The sequence below is a fragment of the Homalodisca vitripennis genome, chromosome 1 (genome assembly GCF_021130785.1).
Source record: "Homalodisca vitripennis isolate AUS2020 chromosome 1, UT_GWSS_2.1, whole genome shotgun sequence".
NCBI lineage: Eukaryota > Metazoa > Arthropoda > Insecta > Hemiptera > Cicadellidae > Homalodisca > Homalodisca vitripennis.
This window is the reverse complement of record NC_060207.1, coordinates 178,734,120-178,758,314: the sequence shown is the minus strand read 5'-3', so window position 1 is coordinate 178,758,314 and position 24,195 is coordinate 178,734,120. Positions and strand designations below refer to the sequence as shown.

General features: G+C 32.7%; 1 protein-coding gene across 1 annotated transcript; it reads left to right on the top strand.

The window, feature by feature from the left end:
• Window positions 1-2,345: 2,345 nt before the first annotated feature.
• On the top strand, window positions 2,346-19,124 carry LOC124352787 (transmembrane emp24 domain-containing protein eca). Its single transcript, XM_046802461.1, has 5 exons — window positions 2,346-2,617; window positions 8,347-8,462; window positions 17,409-17,513; window positions 17,643-17,789; window positions 18,724-19,124. Exons 1-5 carry the CDS (start codon window positions 2,476-2,478, stop codon window positions 18,871-18,873), a joined length of 660 nt encoding a protein of 219 aa, XP_046658417.1. The 5' UTR covers window positions 2,346-2,475; the 3' UTR covers window positions 18,874-19,124.
• The last annotated feature ends 5,071 nt before the right edge of the window (window positions 19,125-24,195 follow it).

The following is a 24,195-nucleotide window of genomic DNA, read 5'->3' as shown; positions in this document are numbered from 1 at the left end:
AATGTGTAAAAAAGTTATGAAATTGACTACTCACGTATTACAATCCACAGCAAACTTTGCTGTTTTATAATAACGAATGAGTATCTGATTGGAAACAACTGGTGAAAAACAAACATATTTTTAATCCAAAATTGTATTTTAAAATACAATAAACATATCTACAATCGCTTTAAGTTTCACCGGAAGATTAAAGATGATGCTCAAAATGACCTCCGTTATTCAAAATGCAAGCGTTCAGGCGTCTTCTCATCGAGTTTCGGACCCGTCCAAAACTCCAGGTGTCGGCTTAATGGTTTCTATTCCATTAGAAATGTTTAATCGGAGTTCTTCAATGGTATCTATTGAGAAAGAGTAAACTAATGTTTTTAAAATGTCCCCCAAAGTAAAAGTCTAAAGTATTTAAGTCCGATGATCTTGCTGGCCATGAAACTGGTCCACCTCGGCCTATCCATTGATTTGTGATACTCTCATTTAGGTGTCCACGAACAGCCAGAAAGTAGTGCCAAGGTGCCCCGTCATGCATAAACCACATGTTTTTGGCGCAAATGCAGAGGTACATCATCAAGCAGGTTAGGTAGCTCGTCTCTTAAAAAGTTTAAGTACACCACGCCATTAAGCCTGGGAGGAAGCACGAATACGACTAAATGGTCTGCTAAGATTCCAACCAAAACATTTACTGAAAACCGATGTTGTGGGCGTTTAGGTTTCATGCATAAGTCATCTAATAATAAATGCCCAGCTGATTATTTATTATTTAACAATGTTTAAACAACTGTTGTTTAAATGTTGTAGATGGAGCTTATATTGGTACTGATAACTTACTTACATTAAAACATAAAACCAATATTTAATACTTTTATTATTTTGTGAGGCCTTTTGATATCAAGGGTATCTTCTTTAATCATTAATAAGTTACTACGAGACAATAATAAGGTATAAGAGGTTGTTATAAATGTAGTGGCATTAAGTGATAAAAGTATCTTCATTTCAGATAAGTTGTCTTGAAAGATAATGGGTGGAAACGTATCTGCCAGCCCTAGACAATCGACTGTTAAAGAAAAGGTTGGTAGTACCCTGGATTATAAAATCTTCAGATGGTTTCACAATTCACTGTAGTAAACTGGTGGCAGTGAAACAGGTTCTCATTCCTTGTAGATGGTAGAGGGACTTACAGAGTCATTAATCCAAGGTGAGGGCAAGCCACTTCTTTTCCGAAGATTTTTTCATTAGGTACATCTTTAAATAGAAAAAGTATATACTCGTAGTCAAGTGTGTAACCAATGACGCGCCAGAACTACCTTTGAATTCTTTTAACTCTGATACTGAGTCCTGTTTTGTAAGGTGTCCAGTTGTCAGGATAATACTGTTGTACTTCAATATTGGCCTAACCAGTGCCACAAATTAACCTTTCATTGTTCCTGTGCTGATTACACCCCAAAAGTAGTCGAGGATAAAGAACGATATAGAGTTCTAAGTGCAGTTAGGTCATTCAGGCCACAAGAAGAACAAATCAGGAAGCTACAATGCTAGTTTGTCCTCTATGATTATCCAGTAGATTCTTTTAAAACAAAGTTGAAAAGTACAGAAGAAACAAAGAAAGAATTTCTTTTTTCACTCCAACACAATACAAAGATAAGAGTGTTAATCGGATATTGTACGTTACTGTAACAATGACTGGACTAAATGTCCAAAATCGTCTATTTATAAAAAATATAACATAAATATTTCTTTAAAATTTGAAGAATACAACATATAATAAAACTAAAAGATTATCACCTTTTTACATACTTTACAGTTAGATGAGAACATTTAGGGCCTCAAAGGCTATGCCTTATTTAAGGTTCCGGTATATGAACTTTAGGTTTTAAAAAATATCAGCGTTCTAAATGGAAGTTATACAAAGTTGATAATTAATGCACTATTTTAACAGTCCTAGCTAAACAAAAGGTGTTATCGGTTATATGATAATGTAGTAGAATAGATCAAATAATAACAATTAACTTAAAATGTGAAGTGCACATAAAAAAACAAAAACGAAAAATTAAATATTTTATGAAATAATCTGCTTGAACCAAAGATAGTAAATCTCAGTTTAGGACTCAATGGCAACATATTGTTATAAATCTTCAACTTGTAAAAACACTCCCGAATGAACCTCTTTTGAGTTTACAATTTATTTAAATCATGTTTTTATTACATTATACTGAAATGTAATCTCAAAGCAATTTTTTAAATCACATAAATTATATTCTTTTATCTATTCGATACAAAGAGGATCGTAACTGTGTATCTCTAAAACTAGTGTTAAGTAAGTGACGTGTCCCACTACGAAAAAAATATATGTTTATGTTTCACGTAGGCTGGCTTCTGGCTAACCTTTTCATTACAACTTAAAGTTAGTCCTGCTAGGTCTTATTCTCAAACCGGATTGATATATATTTAGGTTTTCTTGATTTAAAAGCAAAATATTGGAATATGAGTTTAATTATCAGTTACCCGTCCTTAGTTTTATTATTTTGTATAGTTTTTAAATCAACAAATGCATTATATTTTCACATTGGAGAAACTGAGAGAAAGTGTTTCATTGAAGAAATTCCTGATGAAACTACAGTTCTTTGTAAGTAAGATTCAGTTACAATTAGCTTATTATAAAATGATAGAATTTAGTTATAAGATTAACAAATTTATAAGTTTGTGTTCTAGAAAGAATTTAGTTATAAGATTAACAAATTTATTAGTTTGTGTTCTAGAAATAGGCCTAGGCATATTAAAAATAGGAAGTAGCATATCAGAATTTACTGTTAGGCTTAGAAATGTCCATTTAATTAGCACAATTTAAATGTCAACATGTTCTAGAGCCTCATTCTGACAGAATCCAATATGTGATACCTTGTTTGTGAAAATTGTACTGTACACTTTCAGAACCAGTACATCTAAGCAACTTAAAATATAATACTGTACTGATCAGGTTGTTATAAATGTGGTATTTAAGTGATAAAAGATGGTGTAGCGACTGGTAAACATGGATTCAGTTAGTTGCTTAGCAGACAAACAGTGCTGGTAGCGCATTTTATACTTTGTGGAGAAATTAATTAAATCTGATTTTAGTCCCACTAACTAACGAAACTGATTTGTATCTTGTATTATCATTAAAATATGTAGGCAAGAATAAATTGTTGTTCTTTCACAGCATAAAAAAACCAGGGCTGCAGTGTAATAAGCGGCCACCAACACAATCGGATAATGATTATCGAATGATTCGGATTATTGATATTCATGACTATCCGAACGACTGAAGCAAACTGTCAAAGACTAAAAACAAAATTTTGGACGAAGTATAACGTAATAGATATTTCATAGATGGTTTTGCTTGTTTTCAATGTTAAGATACAGTAGGAATATTAACCCTTTGAGTGCCAAGGGCCGATTTAATCGGCCTAGCAACGTTTCCGCATAGTGCCAAGGGCCGATGGTACTGACGAAAATTGCCAAGGGCCGACTAGATCGGCCTTTCCAATATTGGTCATCCTATTGCTAAATATTGACGTATGATATCGTAAAACGTATCAAATTAAAGCCCAAAAAATGTACGACATAATTCACGTATTGATAGTTTGTATATATAGTATACAATATTTTTATGTGGCTGATATCTAGAAGCCTGTGGCGCGAACCGCCTGTTGTCACGCTGCAGTCGTTTTGTTTACGTTCAGTTGTTTTAATTTGCTAGCTGTCTATTGTGGCTGTGTTGACATTTTGATTAATGTTTTAAAAGTTTCCTACTTTTATTACGTCAGTTCAATTTCATTATTGAATGTACAGTTTGCCGAAATGAGTAAAAGGAACAGATCGCCCTTAAGCGGAAAAGGTCAGATTCCGTTATATGCCCCCAACGCTTAAACTTTTTTCAATGATCTTAGAACGTTATAACACAATGTAGTTGAGTAACAAAACTAACATTATGCCCCCAACACTAATTTAAGTAAACTAACTAAACTTAAATTATCATGTGATGCCGCGCGGCCTGCCGTAATCGGGATTCTCGAGAAAGATAAGATAACAGCGACAACAATACCGATCGCAATACCTGGAAATGCTTGTTGATTGATGGAATGTTAGTTCTGTTACTCATCTACATCGTTTTATAACGTTCTAAGTTTATTGAAAAAAGTTTAAGCGTTGGGAGCATATAACGGAATCTGACCGCGAAAATACATTAATTTATTCTTATGATAAAAACACTCACTCAGTTATTTCATCTGAAGGATTTAGTATAATAGGCCTAATGAAATAAGCCCAAAGTAATTAATTGATGTCTGTTCATAATAAATAAATAACATTTGTATAATCTACCTTTATTTAATTTCTTAAAACTAGTAAAATATATTTTATATGAACGTGCAATGTTGGGGCAGGTTTTCAGCATTTTGCAGCAATATATAAACAAAATTCAAAACTCAGTTATATATAAATGTATTTTTATGAAACTTGGTACATGTATTCCAACTAACATTGGGAACATAGAATTGGCACATAAAACTCATAAAACAAAAATAAATAAATACTTTTAGTATCTTAAACAAAAAAAGAGTTTTTTTTTGTTTTTTATTTTTGCTTACACATATATAAATATATTTTTTTTTTATTTATGGTCAAAATGTATATATACCAATTTGTAGCCCGTATCTTGCCCTAAAAAATAAAGCAAAAAGTGTCCCATTATGTTAATATTTAAGGAAGTTGTTAATTTTTTAGTAAAATACTGCAGTAACATAAAAATAGTGCTTGGCACTGAGGGCAATGGCCTGTCACAAATGACTGGCACTGGCTGCATGACCTCCGCCACTTCGCGTGGCACTCAAAGGGTTAATATAATTTACAATTAATGTGTGATATATAATTAATATAATTACAAGAAAACACACTTACATTTAATTACCTTATTTATTTTCAAGAATAAACGTGAATGCTTGTGACACAAAGAAGACACGTACGTCACTGTTCTTGGCGCCGTTAGTCAATAACTGAACACATGATTTTAATTTTAAATGTATTTCCAAACACAATTTTACTTTGAATTAATTTTGAGCAAACTGAATTAAGTTTGATAGGCCTACTTTTAAAATCGTCTTATGGTGTAGCTATACTTTTGTATGTAAAACAAATGTATTTTTTCAGATTGCATAAAATAACAAAACTATATTTAAATTATGTTTGAGCAGCGCAGTACTTACGATTACTTTAACCAATCTGAAATGGCACTACTGGCATTTCTGCAGGTACTGAAGCCGTCAAATGTACATTCATTAATAATTAAAAGTCATAGTTTTTTTATTTCAACTAAAATAATACACGAGTTTTCATTATATTTATTACCAAATTTAAAATGTTCAAAAGAAGGCTTCTCAAGATCATTTTTGGATACGTCATGTTTGTTCTTACTTTTCTTGTGATATTAACCTTTATTTCTAGTTTTCAACTCGTCAATACAAACTGGACAATTCGTATTTAAAGGAGCAAGGTCTTGTAACCATTTAAACCATTTGTTCAGTGTTTATAAAACTGTTCTTCTCCTACATAGACAAAATAACAACAGCTGATAATGACATCACTAGTCTAAATAAAGAAAGCTGGCAATGATTATTTATGAATATGTGTAGGTCAAATGTCATATTAGATAGTGTCGATATTTAAAATTGATAATCATAATCCAATTGTGTTGGTGGCCGCTTATTATACTATAGCCAAAACCAGCATGAATGAAATAATTTTAGTAAAGTAAATATTGGGTTAAGGGAAAACTACTTAAAAACTTTAAAACCCCATTTAAAATATTCCTGACTATGTAAACTGTCATTAAATTGTTGCCATGGGCGAGACTTTAATAGCCTAAGCGACATATACTTGTTATTCAATTGTCATTATCAAACAATTCATCGTACAACAAGAATTATTATACATTAAAAATATGAATAACACAGTACAACAACAAAAAATAACTTAACAGTAGCATTAAAAATAACAAAACCAACTTTAAGCTTGACCACATCTTAGAGATACTTACAGCTTGCCCAGATAAGCCTAACTGTGAGCAACCGCTTTTGTGAAATGAAGGAAATGACTTCCTGACAGGTGCACTTCTCTGTGGTACAAACAATTACAAAGATAGTCAGCTAGACAGTCTACCGGTATTTCATTCCTCAACTTCTATGACCGCTTGCCAAAACTTCTCTCACTCATACTCTATCTCACACTCATTACCATTTTTTAGATCTCCAAAAAATAGATATTACTTGTTTATTGTTTACTTTAGACAATATTATAATTCATCAATAGGCCTACATTGAAGTCATGTGTTAAGTTAAATTTTGTAATATCGAATTAATAATTTGATAGAAACTATTGATAAAAACAACCAAATAAAGAGTGTAGGCCACTTATTTAAGTCTACCCTTGCCACGAGTTTTAAGGAAGAAGTCTGTTTTTCAACATTAAAAACTTTAAAGGATTTCAGGATTTCGGACATTTCCTATCGTTGCATGTTATAAAAAGCATAACACTTATACATCCAGTATATTTCCAGTGTTATACCTTTTATAACCTTTAACGATGGCAAATGTCTGAAATCTTGTTATCTTTTCAAACCTTCCATCGTCAATAACAAACTTAAAACAAAAAGTTAAAAACTTGAATCATGTTGACGTTTTATTATTTTTATTGTTCCATTACATACATTATTACAATTAAAATCATGTTTATAATTTTTATAACTACTGATATTTGTTTAATAAAGTCACCACATGACACACTTTTCGTCATGTTTTAATCTAGTACAATCTATTTTTGTAATGTTAGTCAGAACTTTTCTAATTTGAATCTATGAAAGAGGAATCCTGTTATTTTGTTTTTTATCGTTTAAAATATGAAGATAAACAGTAACAACTCAAAATTATATATATATTTATTTATTTATACTGATATATATATATATATATATATATATATATATATATATATATATATATATATATATATATATATATATATATATATATATATATCAGTTTATTCATATTGTTTTATTTCAGTGTTTAGAAGTGTAAGAGTATAATATTTTAAAATTGTAGAAAAGTTAAATAGACTGAAAATCAAAATAATATAAATCAGATTTACCTTATTGTAATTATTTGCCTGTACGTTGAGGAAAAATATTTTAGAATAAATACATTCTAAAACAAATTCTAACTATTGTCGGAACTATAGAAAGACATTGATATATATATTGAAAACAGAAATGAAGTGTCAACACGTCTTTTACAACCATACGAATCTTCGCAATCTCTCATATTTCCATCAAGGGCTAATATTTTATAGGTTCTCATACATGACGATCTAAAACATATTACTGTTTCAGTTTCAACTGCTACTGGGAGAACCTGTAAACCTTAAAAAGGATGAACAATAAATCTGCTAAGTTTTCAGTAGTTATAAAAATTTTTTACAATTAAAATATACATTTATCACCTAATGTAACTTATTATGATATTGTATGTTTATGTATATAGTGTGTTGTACTACATGAAACATTGTATTTATTAATTCAATAGCTATAAATTAAATCTCCAAACTGTGTAAAAAAAAACACTCAATTAGGTTGTTATTTTTACTAACTAAATTAGTTTATTCATTTATTATTTCTGGTATGGCACACTGTAAAACATCTGACGACGTAGTATACTCATACCAATTTAATTGTATGCAATTGAAAACTACTTGAAATGCTAAGTTTATAATTTGCATTTATTTAAGATAGAAATTTAAATCATTGATCGTTGATTTTTAAACAAAAATGTGGTACTATGTTTTTTTGTATATATTTCCTACATAAGTAGAAGTCAAGTGGAGTATGATAATTTAGCGTATAAATTTTAATGGTTTCATGACCTATTAATACAAACTTTTCTTTACTTTTTAACTTTGAGTTCATAACAATCCTCATAGTTTTTGTTAAGGTGAACAGCATGTAAGACTACTACTTTTTTTTACTCTATTGAAAAACAGTGACCGGTCATTCTTACTCACAGGGAATTTGAAGTTTGTATCCAGTTTGAAATACATTCTAATTTATCAACTGTTGGATAATTTTATTAATTACGCTACTTTTCACTTGATTGTTCTTACTCACAATCTCGCAGATACTACAACAGGGTTTATTAAATGGGTGATTTAATTGTAATTAGTTAAATAATCTGATGAGAGTTGAGATTAGTTTTGCATGTAATTATGGAACCCTTTTTACGTTGTATTGGTAACTAGTATATAATTTCTGTATCTGTAATTTTTCAGTAAACTATAAAGTGGAACTGTACGACCCTCGGAGTGGTGGTTTCATGCCTTCAAGTCCAGGAATTGGAATGCATGTTGAAGTGAAAGATCCTGATGGCAAAGTTTTGCTTTCCAGGGTGAGCAAGTAGTAATTAAATTTATTGATTTAAACAATATATAATTGTAATTGTTAGTAAATATGAACAAAATAATTATAAGCCTATGACTTGGTCAATTACACAGTTTGTGTTTAAAGACAATAAAAACTTCTTGATTCTGATTAATCTATTCTTAACATCTTTTACTGCAGGTCTATTCTGAGTGATCTTGAGTAGCAATCCTAAGTCTGATGTAGTTACACGTCTACTGCAGTAGACATGTTAGTGTGTTAATTAAATATTGATTCTTATATACATAGACTATGACATCAGGCCTTTCAGTACTACCTTATGCAAAAACATGTTATGGATTTCTTTTGAGTGTACTCTGAATGACACAATTGGCTGTGTAGTATAAGTATGCAACTGAGTAAAAGTACTTATATAACCTAAAAAATGGTCATAATTTAATTTATTTGTTAAAAATCTCTTTAACCCATTTGCTGCAGTAAAAAACAAATGACAAATGGATATGGAAAATTTTGAAACATTCTGTGTCAAAGCCAGATTGAGGCCATCTGAACCATGCGCGCACTTCCGCTAATCCCGATTGGAGCTGGCCGCATCGAATATCTTAACTAACTTCAGTAATTAATAATTGTTACTTCAGTAGAGCATCAAAAATCCGGACTGTCCAGATTCAGATCTGGCAAAAAATTTTGTGTAACCTACATGTACAGTACTTGTATAAAATAGCTAAAACCCACTGTCCCAGAGCGTGTGCCAGGGGCGTGTTGTGGGGATTCACATGACACTGTGGCGTAGGTATCAGTGACGCCATACTGCTGGCGTTAAGCGTTGTTTTCTGCGTGTGCACTAAATTAGTTTTATTCACCTTTTGTGTTTACATTATTTTTTGTTTGCCGTTTGTGTGCACCAGGTTTTATTTTGTTGTTCTTTATTATAACAAAATACAAGTTTGAAAAGCCTACTTTTTAAACATAGAAAATAAAATGAAAATTTTAGATAGGTTGAAAAAATGGTGACATTGGCGTATCGCTAGCGAAGTATTTTGGGTTGGCACTTCAACAAATGATATTAAAGCAAAAAGATCCCAAGTGGAACAATGTGAAGACAGGAGTCTTAAAAGAAAAATTGCATATTCAGCAACAACAAAGCTTTAGAAGAGGCAGTTAACTCAAAGAAGAAGCTTAAGAGAGCCAATATCAGGTCTTTTGATATATAAAAAAGCCTTATAATTAAAATTCTTAATGGACCAAAAGTTTTCAAAGCCAATTCTGGCTGGCTTAAAACCTTTACGCATAGGCATGGAATTAAAAAATTAGACATTAGAGGAGAAAACTTTCATCAGATATGGATGTGTATTTAAAGAGAAGTTTCTTAAAGCTCTAGAAAAAGGGTACATCGAGGTTGACATGTACAATGCCGATGAAACTGCAATAAACTGTTGAGCCCTTCCAAGTCCCTGGTGTCAAGACATGAACAATCTGCTTGCAGTTTTAAAGTTTGTAAGGAGAGAATTAAAACTATAGTGTGTGCGATTTACAGTAAGGAGCAGAAGTTAAAATTATTAGTGATTGGTAAAAGCATAAAACCTCATTGCTTTAAAAATTTGCAAACTATTCCTGCAAAATCTCAAAAGAATGCATTAATGACTTCAATCATTTTTCTTAATTGGTTTATAAATGAATTTATCTCTAGTGCTAGAAAGTTTCGTGAGGAGAAAAATAAAAAAGGGAAACTTCTCTTTATAAATTGATAAACACACCCACCCCCCTTTCGAGGTATTAATTATCACGTTGACTGCCATGAGGACCACCGGTGGCTCTCACTATGTTCTATACGTGACGCCATGAGAGCCACCGGTGGCTCTCACTGGTTTTACATCTGAGGCCAATGGCATTTGGGCCAGGAACGTCATAACTGAACTATCATTGGTTATACATCCCATGTGATCAAATACGGTCTCCTGAGTATTATAATCAACAAGATTCGGTCCTAGGCCAATTGTATTAAAAGTTGTAGCTGAGGACCACCTGTGGCTCTCATGGCCTGGGCAAATCTTTTTCTGCTTCCATCTGAGTGGTTTTTTTTAACTTAACCAGCTGTTTTAGTTTGGTTATGTAATTTCCCACCAATTCTCGTCACCCTGTTGTTTTGTTTTATTGTGTGGACCACCGGTGGCTCTCATGGCACAGCCAAGTCTCTATATCTAGTTTCCAGCTAATTCGTGTTCTATTCGTTTTGTCTAGATCATAATCTTGAGTTTTAGTGCTGTTACAAAAATGAGTGCGGGTCGATTGAGACATGATGACGAGGATTTAGGGGATTTTGTGAACAGAATATTAGAGGAACCTGCGAGTACAGGTACAGAGCCAGTGGGTGTTGAAGAGGAGGATAATAGTGAATTTGACGACAATGGTAGTGAATCAAGTGAATGGTTTGGAGGTCATGATTCAGATATGGACCCTGAATATCTTCCTTCAGAGGATAGTAGTGAAGACAGTGATAACGATATGAATACCTTGGACCAAAGGCAGCTCGTCCACAACCAACTTATTCAGCAGCAGCCCAACCCACACCCACAGCCTGACAATGGAATCCAACAGGTAAACCAAAACATTGAACCAAATTACTTAGCCTTGACCTGGGGAAATACTAACCAAAACAACTTATCATCATTCGAGTTCAATGCATTACCTCTTATCTCACAAGAAATAAGGGACAAAATTGAGGGTGCTTCCCCATTTGAAGTCTACAACCAAGTCTTTGTTGACAACTCTTTTTTTACAGAAATTGCACTGCAAACAAACCTATATGCACAGCAGACAATTGAATCTGGTGTACCTTCTGATAAGTCTCGGCTCAAATCCTGGCTTCCAACAGACGAAAAGGAAATTAAGCAATTTTTTGGTCTCATAATATGGATGGGGTTAGTTCAAATGCCAAGTTTAAATTTGTATTGGAGCACAAAAAACATATACAAAAATGAAATGTGCAAAGTAATGCCTAGAAACAGATTTGAACTGTTACTTAGAATGCTTCATTTCAGCGATAATACAAATGCAGATGAAACAAACAAACTATACAAAATACAAAACATACTTGACTCCCTGAATGAAAAATTTAAATCTGCTCTGACTCCTCAGCAGCAACTCTGTATTGACGAGAGTTTGATTCCCTTTCGTGGCAGGGTGGGATTTAGACAATACATCCCTAACAAGGCCAGCCGCTATTGCATTAAGATCTTTAAACTATGCACTGAAAAGGGTTACACCTGGAATTTTAAGGTGTACACAGGTAAATCCGAAGGAAGGAGAGTTGGTCTTGCTCAGGCCATTGTGATGCAGTTGATTTCCCCGTTACTTGATGCTGGTCGAACACTGTATGTTGACAATTGGTACAGCAGCATAGCTCTAGCCCATACCTTGAAAGAGCGTTCCACTCATTTAGTTGGAACACTTCGTAAAAACAGAAGAGGAATCCCAGCATGCATTGCAAATGCAAAGCTAAACAAGGGTGATGTTGTGGGGAAACAAAGCAATAGCAATGTCATCGTGATAAAATGGAAAGATAAGAGAGAATTAATGATGATAACGACACAGCATACTGATGAATGTATTGAGATTCCTCAAAGGCAAGGAATCAAAATAAAATCAAGATGTGTGGTTGACTACAACAAGGCCAAATCTTTCATAGATTTGTCTGATCAAATGGCTTTATATTCTAGACCTCTGCGACGCTGCGTAAAATGGTATAAGAAAGTACTGTTTGAACTACTTCTAAACACAGCAGTGGTGAACTCACTTCTTCTGTACAACATTGTGAATGAAAAGAAAATGCAAATCACCCAGTTCAGACAGGAAATCGCAGATTCTCTTATTGAAACCAAAGAGGGAGAGGAAGATGAACCTCAAGCTGCAAGAACTCCCAAACATAAGCTTATCGAAATCCAGAGTCCTAAACGCTCAGTACGTCGGAGATGCGGCAACTGCTACAAAACTCTCTCAAAGTCTTATGGTCGTGAACATGCCCAGAAACAGTGCAAGAGAGTAACCACAAAATGTGTCATGTGCAATGTATTTATTTGTTTGAACTGTTTCAATGCAACCCATAAAAGCCCATTCATGTAATATTAGTGTGTAATCTAAAGTTCTGAATACAAACATGATGTACTTATTACATTAAATTATTTTAGTTATAATCTAATTTTTCAAGGCTATAGAGGTTTTATAATTTTTAACTTTTACTCATGTTATAAAACAAGTTCTTGTACAACTGGGTTTTACTTAGTCTATTCCTATAGTGTAAACCACAATAAACAAACCCAATTTTTCAGCCTATTTATTTTGAGTTGTAAAAGCAGTATCCAATAAACATATGACCTTTTTTATCTTCATTTAATAAGCTATCAGTTAGTATAAATACAGGGTGTATATTATGTCTGGAAACACCCAAATATATCCTTTAATAATTTAAATATAAATTTGAAACCTCTTACAATCGTGATAGAGATTGGGCATCTACTTTTTGGAACAATGTTTTGTTATGTCACACCAACGGGGGACGTCCTGCCGAGGGTATCGTGAATATTCTTAATGGAAGCCTATACCTTGTGATACATAATTTTAAAGGTAATAGCTTACTGAATTGAATGCCACAAACCGCATCTCAAAGGAATTATTCTATCAGAAAATAGAGCATTTTTAGTATTGAAAATTTACTGATGTTCAACAATGTAATTTTAACATGGTTCTTGCCACAAAATGTGTTACACTAATTTTTTAGCATTTTTTAAATGTTCAATTGAAATAAATTAAACAATTTATTTTTAAGCTGGTTTCATTAGTACAAATTTACCAGTTTTTATTACAATGAATAAAACTTATGAGTCACTTTCTCTGATTACTTATGAATCTGTACTTGGTGTTTTCCAGTCAGCAGGAAGGTTTAAAGAGACAAAGGTCACTAGCCTATGAGAAACATTATTGTGTTATTAATCATCTGGTCTACAGGTTTCAGTTTGTTGAGCATGGAGCTTTCACTAGACAGGTCTAAGCTTGGGAATTACAAATGGACAAAGGTCATATCATTCCTGTCGAGTTAATCAGTGTCTCTGAAGCATTGCTGTCAACAAGTTATCTAATTACAGTAGTTCAGTTTTTATTTGGCATTTTAATGGAATTGTCTGAAAGAGAACGAATTACTCTGTTGATGATGCGAGGATATGGCGATCGTCAAAGATCTTATCGGGAAGTTTGTAATTTGTTTAATGACACTTTCCCAGAAAGGAATCCCATAAGTGTTTCAACAATATCAAAAACTATTGAGCGTTTTGAAATGACAGGGAGTGTACGTAATCGGCCAAAGTCGGGTAGGATACAATCTGCAACAGATGAAGAACATGCACTAGATGTTTTGCAAACATTTATTGAAGACCCACATACATCGCTCAGAAAAGCTGCACAGCAACATGATATGCACCCTATGTCTGTGAGTAAGATTTTGAAAATTAATAAATACAAATTAGCAACCACAAAAACTGAACGTATGGTGTGGAATTTTAGGTAACAAAATTGTTGGACCCTTTTTCATCAATGGAAATTTAAATGCCGAACTTTACTACAATATGCTCCAAAATGAAATAATCCCAGCTATTCAAATTGCATCAGGAGAATACTTTGATAATGTATGGTTTCAGCAGGATGGTGCTCCACCCCATTATGGGAGACAGGTAAGAGAGTATTTGGATTTAAGGTTTCCTCATAAATGGATTGGCCGAAGAGGAGAAATCGAATGGCCTCCAAGATCTCCGGATTTGTCACCAATCGATTATTTCCTATGGGGTCATTTAAAATCCAATGTTTATAGAAGAAAGCCTCATAATTTGGAAGACCTAAGAAACAGGATTATAGAGGAGATTGCTTTGATAACTGAAGAAATGTTAGGCAACTCTGTCGAATCATTTTACACAAGATTGGCTCATTGTCAAACCGTAGAAGGAACACAGTTCGAACAATTGCTTTGACACCAAATGCAGGTAAAACGTTTGTTGTAAGACTTTTCTAACAGCATACATTATTTTTTATTTGTAATAAGAAATCAATAACATAAGTATTTCCATAATTGTACTGTAATAAAAACTGGCAAATTTGTGCTAATAGAACCAGCTTAAAATGAAATTTTTGTTTTATTTAATTGAACATTTAAAAAAATTCTAAAAAATTAGTGTAACACATTTTGTGGCAAGAACCATGTTAAAATTACATTGTTGAACATCAGTAAATTTTCAATACTAAAAATGCTCTATTTTCTGATAGAATAATTCCCTTGAGATGCGGTTTGTGGCATTCAATTCAGTAAGCTATTACCTTTAAAATTATGTATCACAAGGTATAGGCTTCCATTAAGAATATTCACGATACCCTCGGCAGGACGTCCCCCGTTGGTGTGACATAACAAAACATTGTTCCAAAAAGTAGATGCCCAATCTCTATCACGATTGTAAGAGGTTTCAAATTTATATTTAAATTATTAAAGGATATATTTGGGTGTTTCCAGACATAATATACACCCTGTATAATTGCTGGAATGTGTTTACAGATACTGTGAAAAAAGTTTAAAAAATGTATAACCTGAGAGCCACCGGTGGTCCTCACGGCGTAGTTCAGTACACCTGTTGAGAGCCACCGGTGGTCCTCATGGCGCACAGAGGAAGTTCACAAAATTAGTCCTTGGCCTACAGATACAGCAAAAATATATTCCTTGGTGGCAGTCAACGTGTTATCCAGTTTAATTTTATATGATATTTATCCTATTTAAGTCATTACCTGAAGACGAAATTCCAGATTTCGAAATGTACATTGTAAGAAAAATAAAAGTGAAAAAAAGTGTTAAAAGGTTTTATTCATATTGTGTTATACATATTGGAGAAACATTTTTTAGTGACTAGTTACTAGTTGTCTTACAGATGGAGGGTTAAGTATTTTACTTACATTTTGTGTTATATGTCAAAAGTAATTTTAGTTAAATTAGTTTAAGATCTGATATTCATAGTTATGACAGAAAAAAGAAAAGTGACATAGAATGTAAATATTAAAGATTGGGAAAAACCAAAAATAGCTTTATGTATATAATAAGGTATTATACTATTTACTTTACTCCCAATATCTTACAGGGTCATTAAATATTTTTACAAATAAAATAGAGGTTAATTAAAAAGTAAAGCTTTCTGTTGAAGAGTTTGAAGAAGACTGCTGTGCTACATTGTATATAAAAGTAGGCTATACTTTTAAGATTCGTGACAATGTGTATTACACTGTATTGTGGTCAATGACAATAAAGATTCTGATTCTGACACACACTGAAACTGAATTTTTATGGCAGCAGAGACTTTGATGGTGTAGTTTAAAAACCAGACTGAAAGCACACTAACTCAGCTTGTTCTCCTTAACCAAATAAAGAACATGTCTGCAAAAAATGAACCAATACAGTGATTTAGAAATCCATAACAGGTTATTTTTAACTTCAACTATTTCGTAATTAAAGTTATTTATCAATCACAGTTTTACATTAGGTACAATATTTTATTTTTATATAGCCTAGATGTACTTTATACGAAATGAGACGTTAAACATTGAAAGCTTATACAGTAATGAATAGTTTTATTTATCCACTCCACTTCTATAATCAACAATGAGATTTATGCTCGATTGCACATAACTTTTCATTAGCCCCTTATTATTATTACCTTTTTTTTGCTTCATTTAAAAAATCCAGACATTTCGAAAATCCGGACTGTTGATGCTCTTCTGTATAAAGTTATGCATGCAATGTCTTATTGTACTGTTATCACAATATTATGTACGTGAAATATGAAATTTACATAATAAACACCGATTCCTCCTGGTCCCCAAGATTGATAGACTTATTGAACTATAACTTAAACTTGAAACTTTGTAATAATTATTGTGCAATATATGGCTTGCCACTGCCTAATAATTCTTTCTAGAAATGAAAGTATACTATTTTAATCAATTGTTAACAGTACTCTTAGATCGTTTTAGGTATCATGGTTAGCTAGTAAATTATTAAACTTCATGTTGGATTAGTGGCATTATAACAGTTGTTACAATACTATATAAGTCTCAACTGAGTTTATTAATATAACGTGTTCAAACCATAACTTACACTTGTCTGTTGTACCACCACTGATAATATTGTGCACTGCACCGCTTAAGAATCAGCATGAATGTTGTATCCTAGTGCTTCTAGTACAACATGTAATGACAGTAATGTGTAACCGCTGGAATGGCATGTGTCGATTTCCACATTTCAGTATGTGGCACTTCTGTGTATATAATATATACTGATCTGCTTAGGAGCTAACTAACGATAGTTACTTGTGTTTACCAACGAATGCAAAACATTTTATGTGTATACAAGTTTTAAGTTGTTACAATGCTTAACAATAATTCGATTTCAAATTTGTTGATACAGGCTCATAAGATGCTTTCTTATTGGCTGTACTGAATGTTACTGAAAATAATAAGATTCTAAAACGAGGATAGTTTTAGTATTTTATCATTGTAAGATAATTTGAATATTACTGCATATAATTTTGGTTACCCTTTATCAAATAAAGTTCCTAATTTATTTGATGGCTAATAGTAACATACAAGATTTTTGCTATAAAATACAAACCACTATAATTCATTATTCACAAAATTTCTAATCACTGAGCAGATTAATTATAACACATCATGTGTATTTTTCAAACCATTCGTTCGTAAATTATTTTGTTGTTATTGTCAATTCCAACACAAAATATTTGCTTAAAAATCTTTAGGAAAAATAGTTGAGACTGTAAGAAATATGTTTGAAGTGCTTTTAAATATTGAGGATTACAAATGTATAATTGCAAAGTTAAAATTGACCCTGTAATTTAACAATGGTTATTTTTAGGTTTACAGTTATGAGGGAAGAATCTCTTTCACTTCCCATACCCCGGGCGAACACGGGCTGTGTTTATACTCAAACAGCACAAAATGGATCGGTGGAACTCAGTTGGTATGTGATATTATCATATTTCTTTATACAAATTGTATTGATAAATTTAATATCAATTCTGGATGTTAAATAAGTTTTTATTGTTCAACTGTTATATGTATTAGAAATTATAAGAGTTTTTTTTAACAGAGAGTGCATCTGGACATCCAAGTGGGTGAACATGCCATCGATTACGCCACCGTGGCACAGAAAGACAAACTGACAGAACTGCAGTTGAGAGTTCGCCAGCTGCTAGATCAAGTTGATCAGATAACTAAGGAACAAAACTACCAGAGGGTGAGTGTTCTCTAGGAGTGAAGTCCAAGATTTATTAATTTGATCAGTGTCTCAGGGCTGTCTTATTAAAAAAGTAAAATAATCAATAGTGATTGTTGGTTAGTTTGCTGGTCTGTATCATTATTTAAATACCCTTGCTCATGCATAATAAGCAGTGGTTGTGTTCATGGGCTGAGGCTCACTAATCATTCTCATTCATCTTGTGTATAAAAAAGATACATTTCCTACCATTTAAACTCTATTGTTGTCTTGAACAATGCACCAGGTGCCCAACTTATAAACGCTTGACAGAATATGACAAAAATTTGATAGCAAGCGGGGTCAGTAGAGTGCATCGTACAACATTATTTGCAACTTGGGTTTAACCTGGAAGTTTTTGTAGTATTGGAAAATCAAAAAAGAAGTCACAACATATTTCACTAATGAGTGTTTTGCTGTGATGGTGAATGTCTTGGATTCATGTAATGTATTTATTCTTATTAGAATTATATTTATAATTTGAATACTTTAGTTTTCATAATTTTTTAACTAAAAATCTAACCTTTATATAACGTAGTTTTAAACTGGTTTAGATTAGAACATGCTTAGGTCTTACAGAATTAGTTCTTTTTAATTTAATAAAAATTTAAAAGTACAACGAGAAATTTCGAGTGTTATTGTAAAAAACAGGTAAAGTAAAGATTTCTAATTTTACCAGATGAAATTAGGGCTAAGAAGCCCTCTCTAACACTTAACCTGGGGACCACCGGCTTAAAGGTGACTTTGGAACCACCACCAACTATTTCTCAAAATATACTATACTATTTTAATGACTTAAGACGAATGTGACGTGGAAAAATTTCAACATGAAACCCTGTATAAAGAATTTCTCACAAAATAGTAAATTAGTTGTTTAGATTTAAAACCAACGTAACAAGCTGTGTTGTATGTGCAGTATCGAGAAGAACGGTTCCGTCAGACGAGTGAGAGCACAAACCAGCGTGTGTTCTGGTGGTCTCTGGCGCAGCTGTGTATCCTGCTGGTCATGGGAGTGTGGCAGATGAGACATCTCAAGAGCTTCTTTGAAGCTAAAAAACTTGTGTAGACCTTGAGTTCTCGTCCTTATTCTACGCTTTTGGGGAATGTCTGGAAGAATGTTTTCCTGTGAGGATGATTTTGTTTTTGTTGTTTTTCCCATGAAAATGTTCATTCAAATGAACTCAGGACTTGTATAAGTGTTGATTGTATTGTTTTCCAATTTGTACAGTAGTAGAAACTGTGTATATATAAGAGGTGAAACGTGTTTTTAACATAAGTAAAATTATTAAAGGATGGTTTTTCAGTTATTTACTTGTATCATGATTGTGTATTCATTTTATTTTGTTCCTTATACAGAGTGTATCTGATGATCTCTTTCTCCATAATTATTGATGCTCTTACTCGTAATGCATTAGGTGCCATACTGACCCAATTGGAACAGTAACATTTTTGTTGACAATTTTGCCGACCTATTAAGTCGCTACCATAGTGTCAGTAGTTTTAATTTATTGCCATTGGGTGCATTGCACTCTGATCTAGTAGCAAATAAAAGAAACAGTGTCTCGATCAAAACAATGACCAGAGATCACCCTGGAATACTGTATAGCAAACAACCGTCTGAGGTTAATGTTCGGTCTTTCAGTTTTATGTTTTTTAAGAAAATATTCCTGATATAATACGATGCAAAACTGACATAAACATATTGATTCAATTTTTAGTTTATTATGTATACACTGTGTGGGGATAGATTTAATAGTTCTGATTTACTAGTTATAACTGGCTATAAATTGGTTGTAACCAGTTTATTGAGATTCTTTCTGTTAATATTGTGTAGAAGACTACAGGTTCGCTGCCTGACTATGCTGTAGTCTAGATAAACAGTAGTAATAAACCATTTATACCATGAGAATTACGTCTTGGAGTACTAGATGTCAGCCTAGTATTATATTGTCACACATAGATCTGGTTCACAAAGATCTGGATCACACATACATAAAGGTTAATAGGTTATTTAATGACCTATTAAATAAATCTTTAGATAATATTATCTTATTTATGTTATTTCTGGTTGGTAATCAATTTGAACAGATTTCAGTTACATGTATATAAAGAGAGTTAAAAATAATTATTTAGTTATAGTCAGTTTATTTTTTCCTGTTTCCATTACAATCCATAATGTTGGATTTTGCATAATTTAATAATTCTTTATAAGCACAGTCGAGTCACGTTGATCTCCCTACATTCAAAAATACCTTTCTTTTATATTCTGAAGTATTATAAGATTAACTAGTATTAAGTTATGTACTAGAACAAGTTCAATAATTACAGATTGAAGTAATAATTGTCAATTTTGATATTATAAAAACATTGTAATCAAATTTTAATATTAAATTTTTTTGATTACAAACTATGGTTCATACATTAAAACTTTATTAACCCTCTGACAGCCACTTAATGGATATCTGTTGTTTATTTTTGTCCCTTAAACGATAATCAACAGATATTCCTTGATTGGGACCACCCGCTTAATCTCAAATTTTATAGTACGTAAACAATTGAGTAACGATGTGACTTATACCACTGAAAGGTTAAGAGTTGCTGAACACAGCACTGGTTTTTTTAAAATTATTGTATGACAGAGTAATTTTAGAATGACATTGCTATTTTTGTCTTTGTTAGAAAATTATAACAAAATACTATATATATATATATATATATATATAGTATTCTCTTATTTTCTTTTATATATATATATATATATACATTTTTTTAACTGAACCTCTTGGTTATTATAAACTTTTACAAAACCCAAAAACATTATTACAATAACAGTTTTTACCAGGTAAGTATCCCATTTTTGATAAACATAATAATTTTGATTTCTACTAATAATAACAAATAAAAAACCCTTATGTTTTCTCAAATTATTTATTAATATAGTGTTCTCTAGTTTATTGCAAATAAAATTATACCAAATATAGTTAGTTTTACAGTTTATTACATTTTATAAAATTTATGTGTTTTTGATTACGAAAACCACGCTTATTGTACTACTCTTAGTTTTTGCGCTAAAACTAATTTATTTACCCAAAAACTCATACAAACCTATACATTTTCTGAAATTAGACTAAATTTGTGACCCTTAGGCTCATTTTAATTTAAAATTTATATAATAAACTGTATTTTTCAGGCGCACGCCTCTTTTACATACAAATAAAAAAAATCATTTCCGCACTCACCGTAAAACATTAAAATAAAAATATTTACCATAGCTACTTATTTTCATTGTATTATGCTGTTCATTATGAACAAAATTATACCAAAAATATAATACTAAATAAATGGGTTAGCAGTATAAAACAATTTTTAGAGATTTTAGAAAAATAATTTGCAAAACTAGGAAAAACAGCTTGGCGTGTAAGGAAAATACTAAGGGCAGTTGGAGGGTTTACACAAAGTTTTTACAATCTGTTCTATAGTGATTCATAAATGTTTATTTTTTTTAATAATTAATGTATTTAATTTTGAATTTGATATCATGGAGGGATGTGGATGTAAAAAGTAAAAAAATGCCTAATACCATTTATATAAATAAAATCATAATCTCAAAAACATGTGTAAAGAAAGATGTGTCACTCTTCTTATATATGAAACTTGTGAGTGCTTATATTTTCAATCATGATATCACACAACTGAATAAATTATTACATAAATGTACACTTGTGACTTAACTTTTCATCATTCCAAATACTACACTAATTTACATGACTCATATAGTAAAAACTGAAGCACTCAAGTTTACATCATGACAACTGACTGGAGAAAAATATCTCTCCATTTTTGGGTGTTGACTGCCTTATGATTTTAAGACATTAAAGGATTCCGGCACTGTCGCCACTCTATTTTTATTTATATTATATAGGCCTATAATTAAAAAAAATAAGTTTACAGACTGCTTTTCAGAATAAATTAGGTCAATAAACACGAATAAATGAACTAAAGAATTAAGGTGGTCGGGGAGACCGTAAAACAATTTAAGAGCAAAAGTAAGAGCTACTTTTCCCCAACTCTAACTTCACTTTAAAAAAGTGGAGCGAATGCACAACATGGCAGACCTTCCCCTGGTACAAGAGCCTCCTGTTCAGATACTGTGGTTCTCTATGTAATAGGAACCTTGAGATCATAGTGCAGGTCTGCATTCTGCATACAATTTCCATAGGTAAAAGGCCAAATCAGCAATGCAGGAACTTAGAAGGAACTATGGCGAACCAAAGAATCCCATATTTTGCAGGAATTGAGCAATATTTACAGAGTATGACATAAGCCACCTCATCAAAGAGGACCCCACTTCAATTATTAATGATTTTCAAACAAAAACTAGGAAAAATATGCCATAATCAATTTAGAAGCCAGAGTCCTCCTCACAAAGACAGAAATCAAGACCCCTCACCAATTTGGGTTTGAGTGTACGCCTTTTTGAGCTGAGTAGAGATGACAATGGAAAATAATCTGCTAATACAGGCAATATTTACATAAATATAAATGTCTTAGTGTCCAAACAAACATTCATGTTAAATGATCTCAGACTCTACAACAGCGTTACACACATTGAAGCTAAACTTTATTCAAGGAGTGCCAGTATGTGGAAAAACAACTTATTTTTAATAACTATACAGATGGTGACCTCTCACTGTTTCCAACTTGAGACTCAGCTATTGACTACCAAACTGTTCACTACACATCTGCTATAAGTACTATGGATGCATGCTGGAGAAATACTGTTTGTGGCAGTGCTCTCTAGAGTACAAGAGCTGGTGTTTATTGACGACTTAAACCAAATTCCATATATGAACTGAGCAGACAAACTTGAGATAACGTTTTACCAAATACCTGAGATAGCAACTATATCCAAACTAAAAGTGCATCATACAGGTGTAATAAAACCACCACAGCCCTCCTCTAAAAATTCTACAGCAAAAATGAACAAAGACTCATATACCCATCTGTTTTCAAACAGTCAGAGAAGCTAGAACTTAGCAAACTAGACTACATCACATTTACTGTCCATGGGTTCCTGGGCAAGCAAGCTGAAAATATAGCAGTGGTATGCACCAATAGCAAAATGGAACAAATATAAAATAGTTCTTAAGCTCACTGTCTAGTTTTCACCTCAAGACAATTAGCAAATGGATACAGCAAGCACAAACGTTTCCTTCAACTGGAAACCTTTCATACTAACTCCCATCTGGAAGAGTAACCTACTCAAGACATCACTAAAACTTTTGACCCAGAATCTGAACCTTGCACAAAAGAGCCAAACTACCACACAACATAATTTTTCAGCCATCACAGACTCGCACAATGGGAGATACAAACAGAAACATGCACTCTGAGTGCAGTCTGGAACACTGGTCACAAGAAAGAATCATGCAACAAGAGCCTTTACAGTATTGTAAAACCAACAGTAATGAAATTAAAATCTTCCACCAAAACATTAACTGGCTCTCAAATAAAACTGATAAACTAAACCCACTTTATAAACAATATATTTGTGGATACGAGGTCTGTCCAAAAAGTATTCGATCGCCAACTAGTAGGTGGCCGTGGCGTAACCGACCGGCTCAACCAGTTATTGGAGGGGGGGGGTGAGCCTACTCCTTCCCATATTAGGCATTGAATACGATCAAGTCACATCGCTCTGTTCCGTACAGTACTGCCGTATGTGTGCGTAGCATTTCAATATGACTGAACGTGTTGAGCAGTGCATTTGCATTAAATTTTGCCAAAAACTTGACCAGACTGCATCAGAGACGATTACTATGATACAAAAAGTTTATGGTGACATGTCTATGGGCGATACACAAATAAAAGAGTGGTTTAGGCGGTTTAAAAATGGCTGCATATCAGTGGAGAGTGACGACCGATTTGGCAGGCCAACGGCCAGAAACGCTGAAAATGTTGAACGTGTTTGTGCAGCAATTAATGAAAACTGTCAATTGACTGTCCGAGAGCTGGAAGAAGATTTAGGAATACCAAAATCGTCAAGTTGTTACATTTTACACAAAGATTTAAAAATGAACCTTGTTTTGGCAAAATTTGTTCCTCAGCTGCTGACAGAAGACCAAAAGAACTGTCAACTTGAAATCGCACAGGACAATCTGGATTTGATAAAAAGTGACCAAGGGCTATTTAAAAAAGTTATTACTGGTGATGAGTCATGGGTTTATGCCTACAACCCTGAAACAAAGGCTCAATCTTCACAGTGGAAAACTCACGAAGAGCAACGGCCGAAAAAAGCAAGACAAAGTCGAAGCAATGTCAAGACAATGCGGACAGTTTTTTTTTTTTACCAGGACGGTGTTGTTCATCACGAATATGCTCCAAGAGG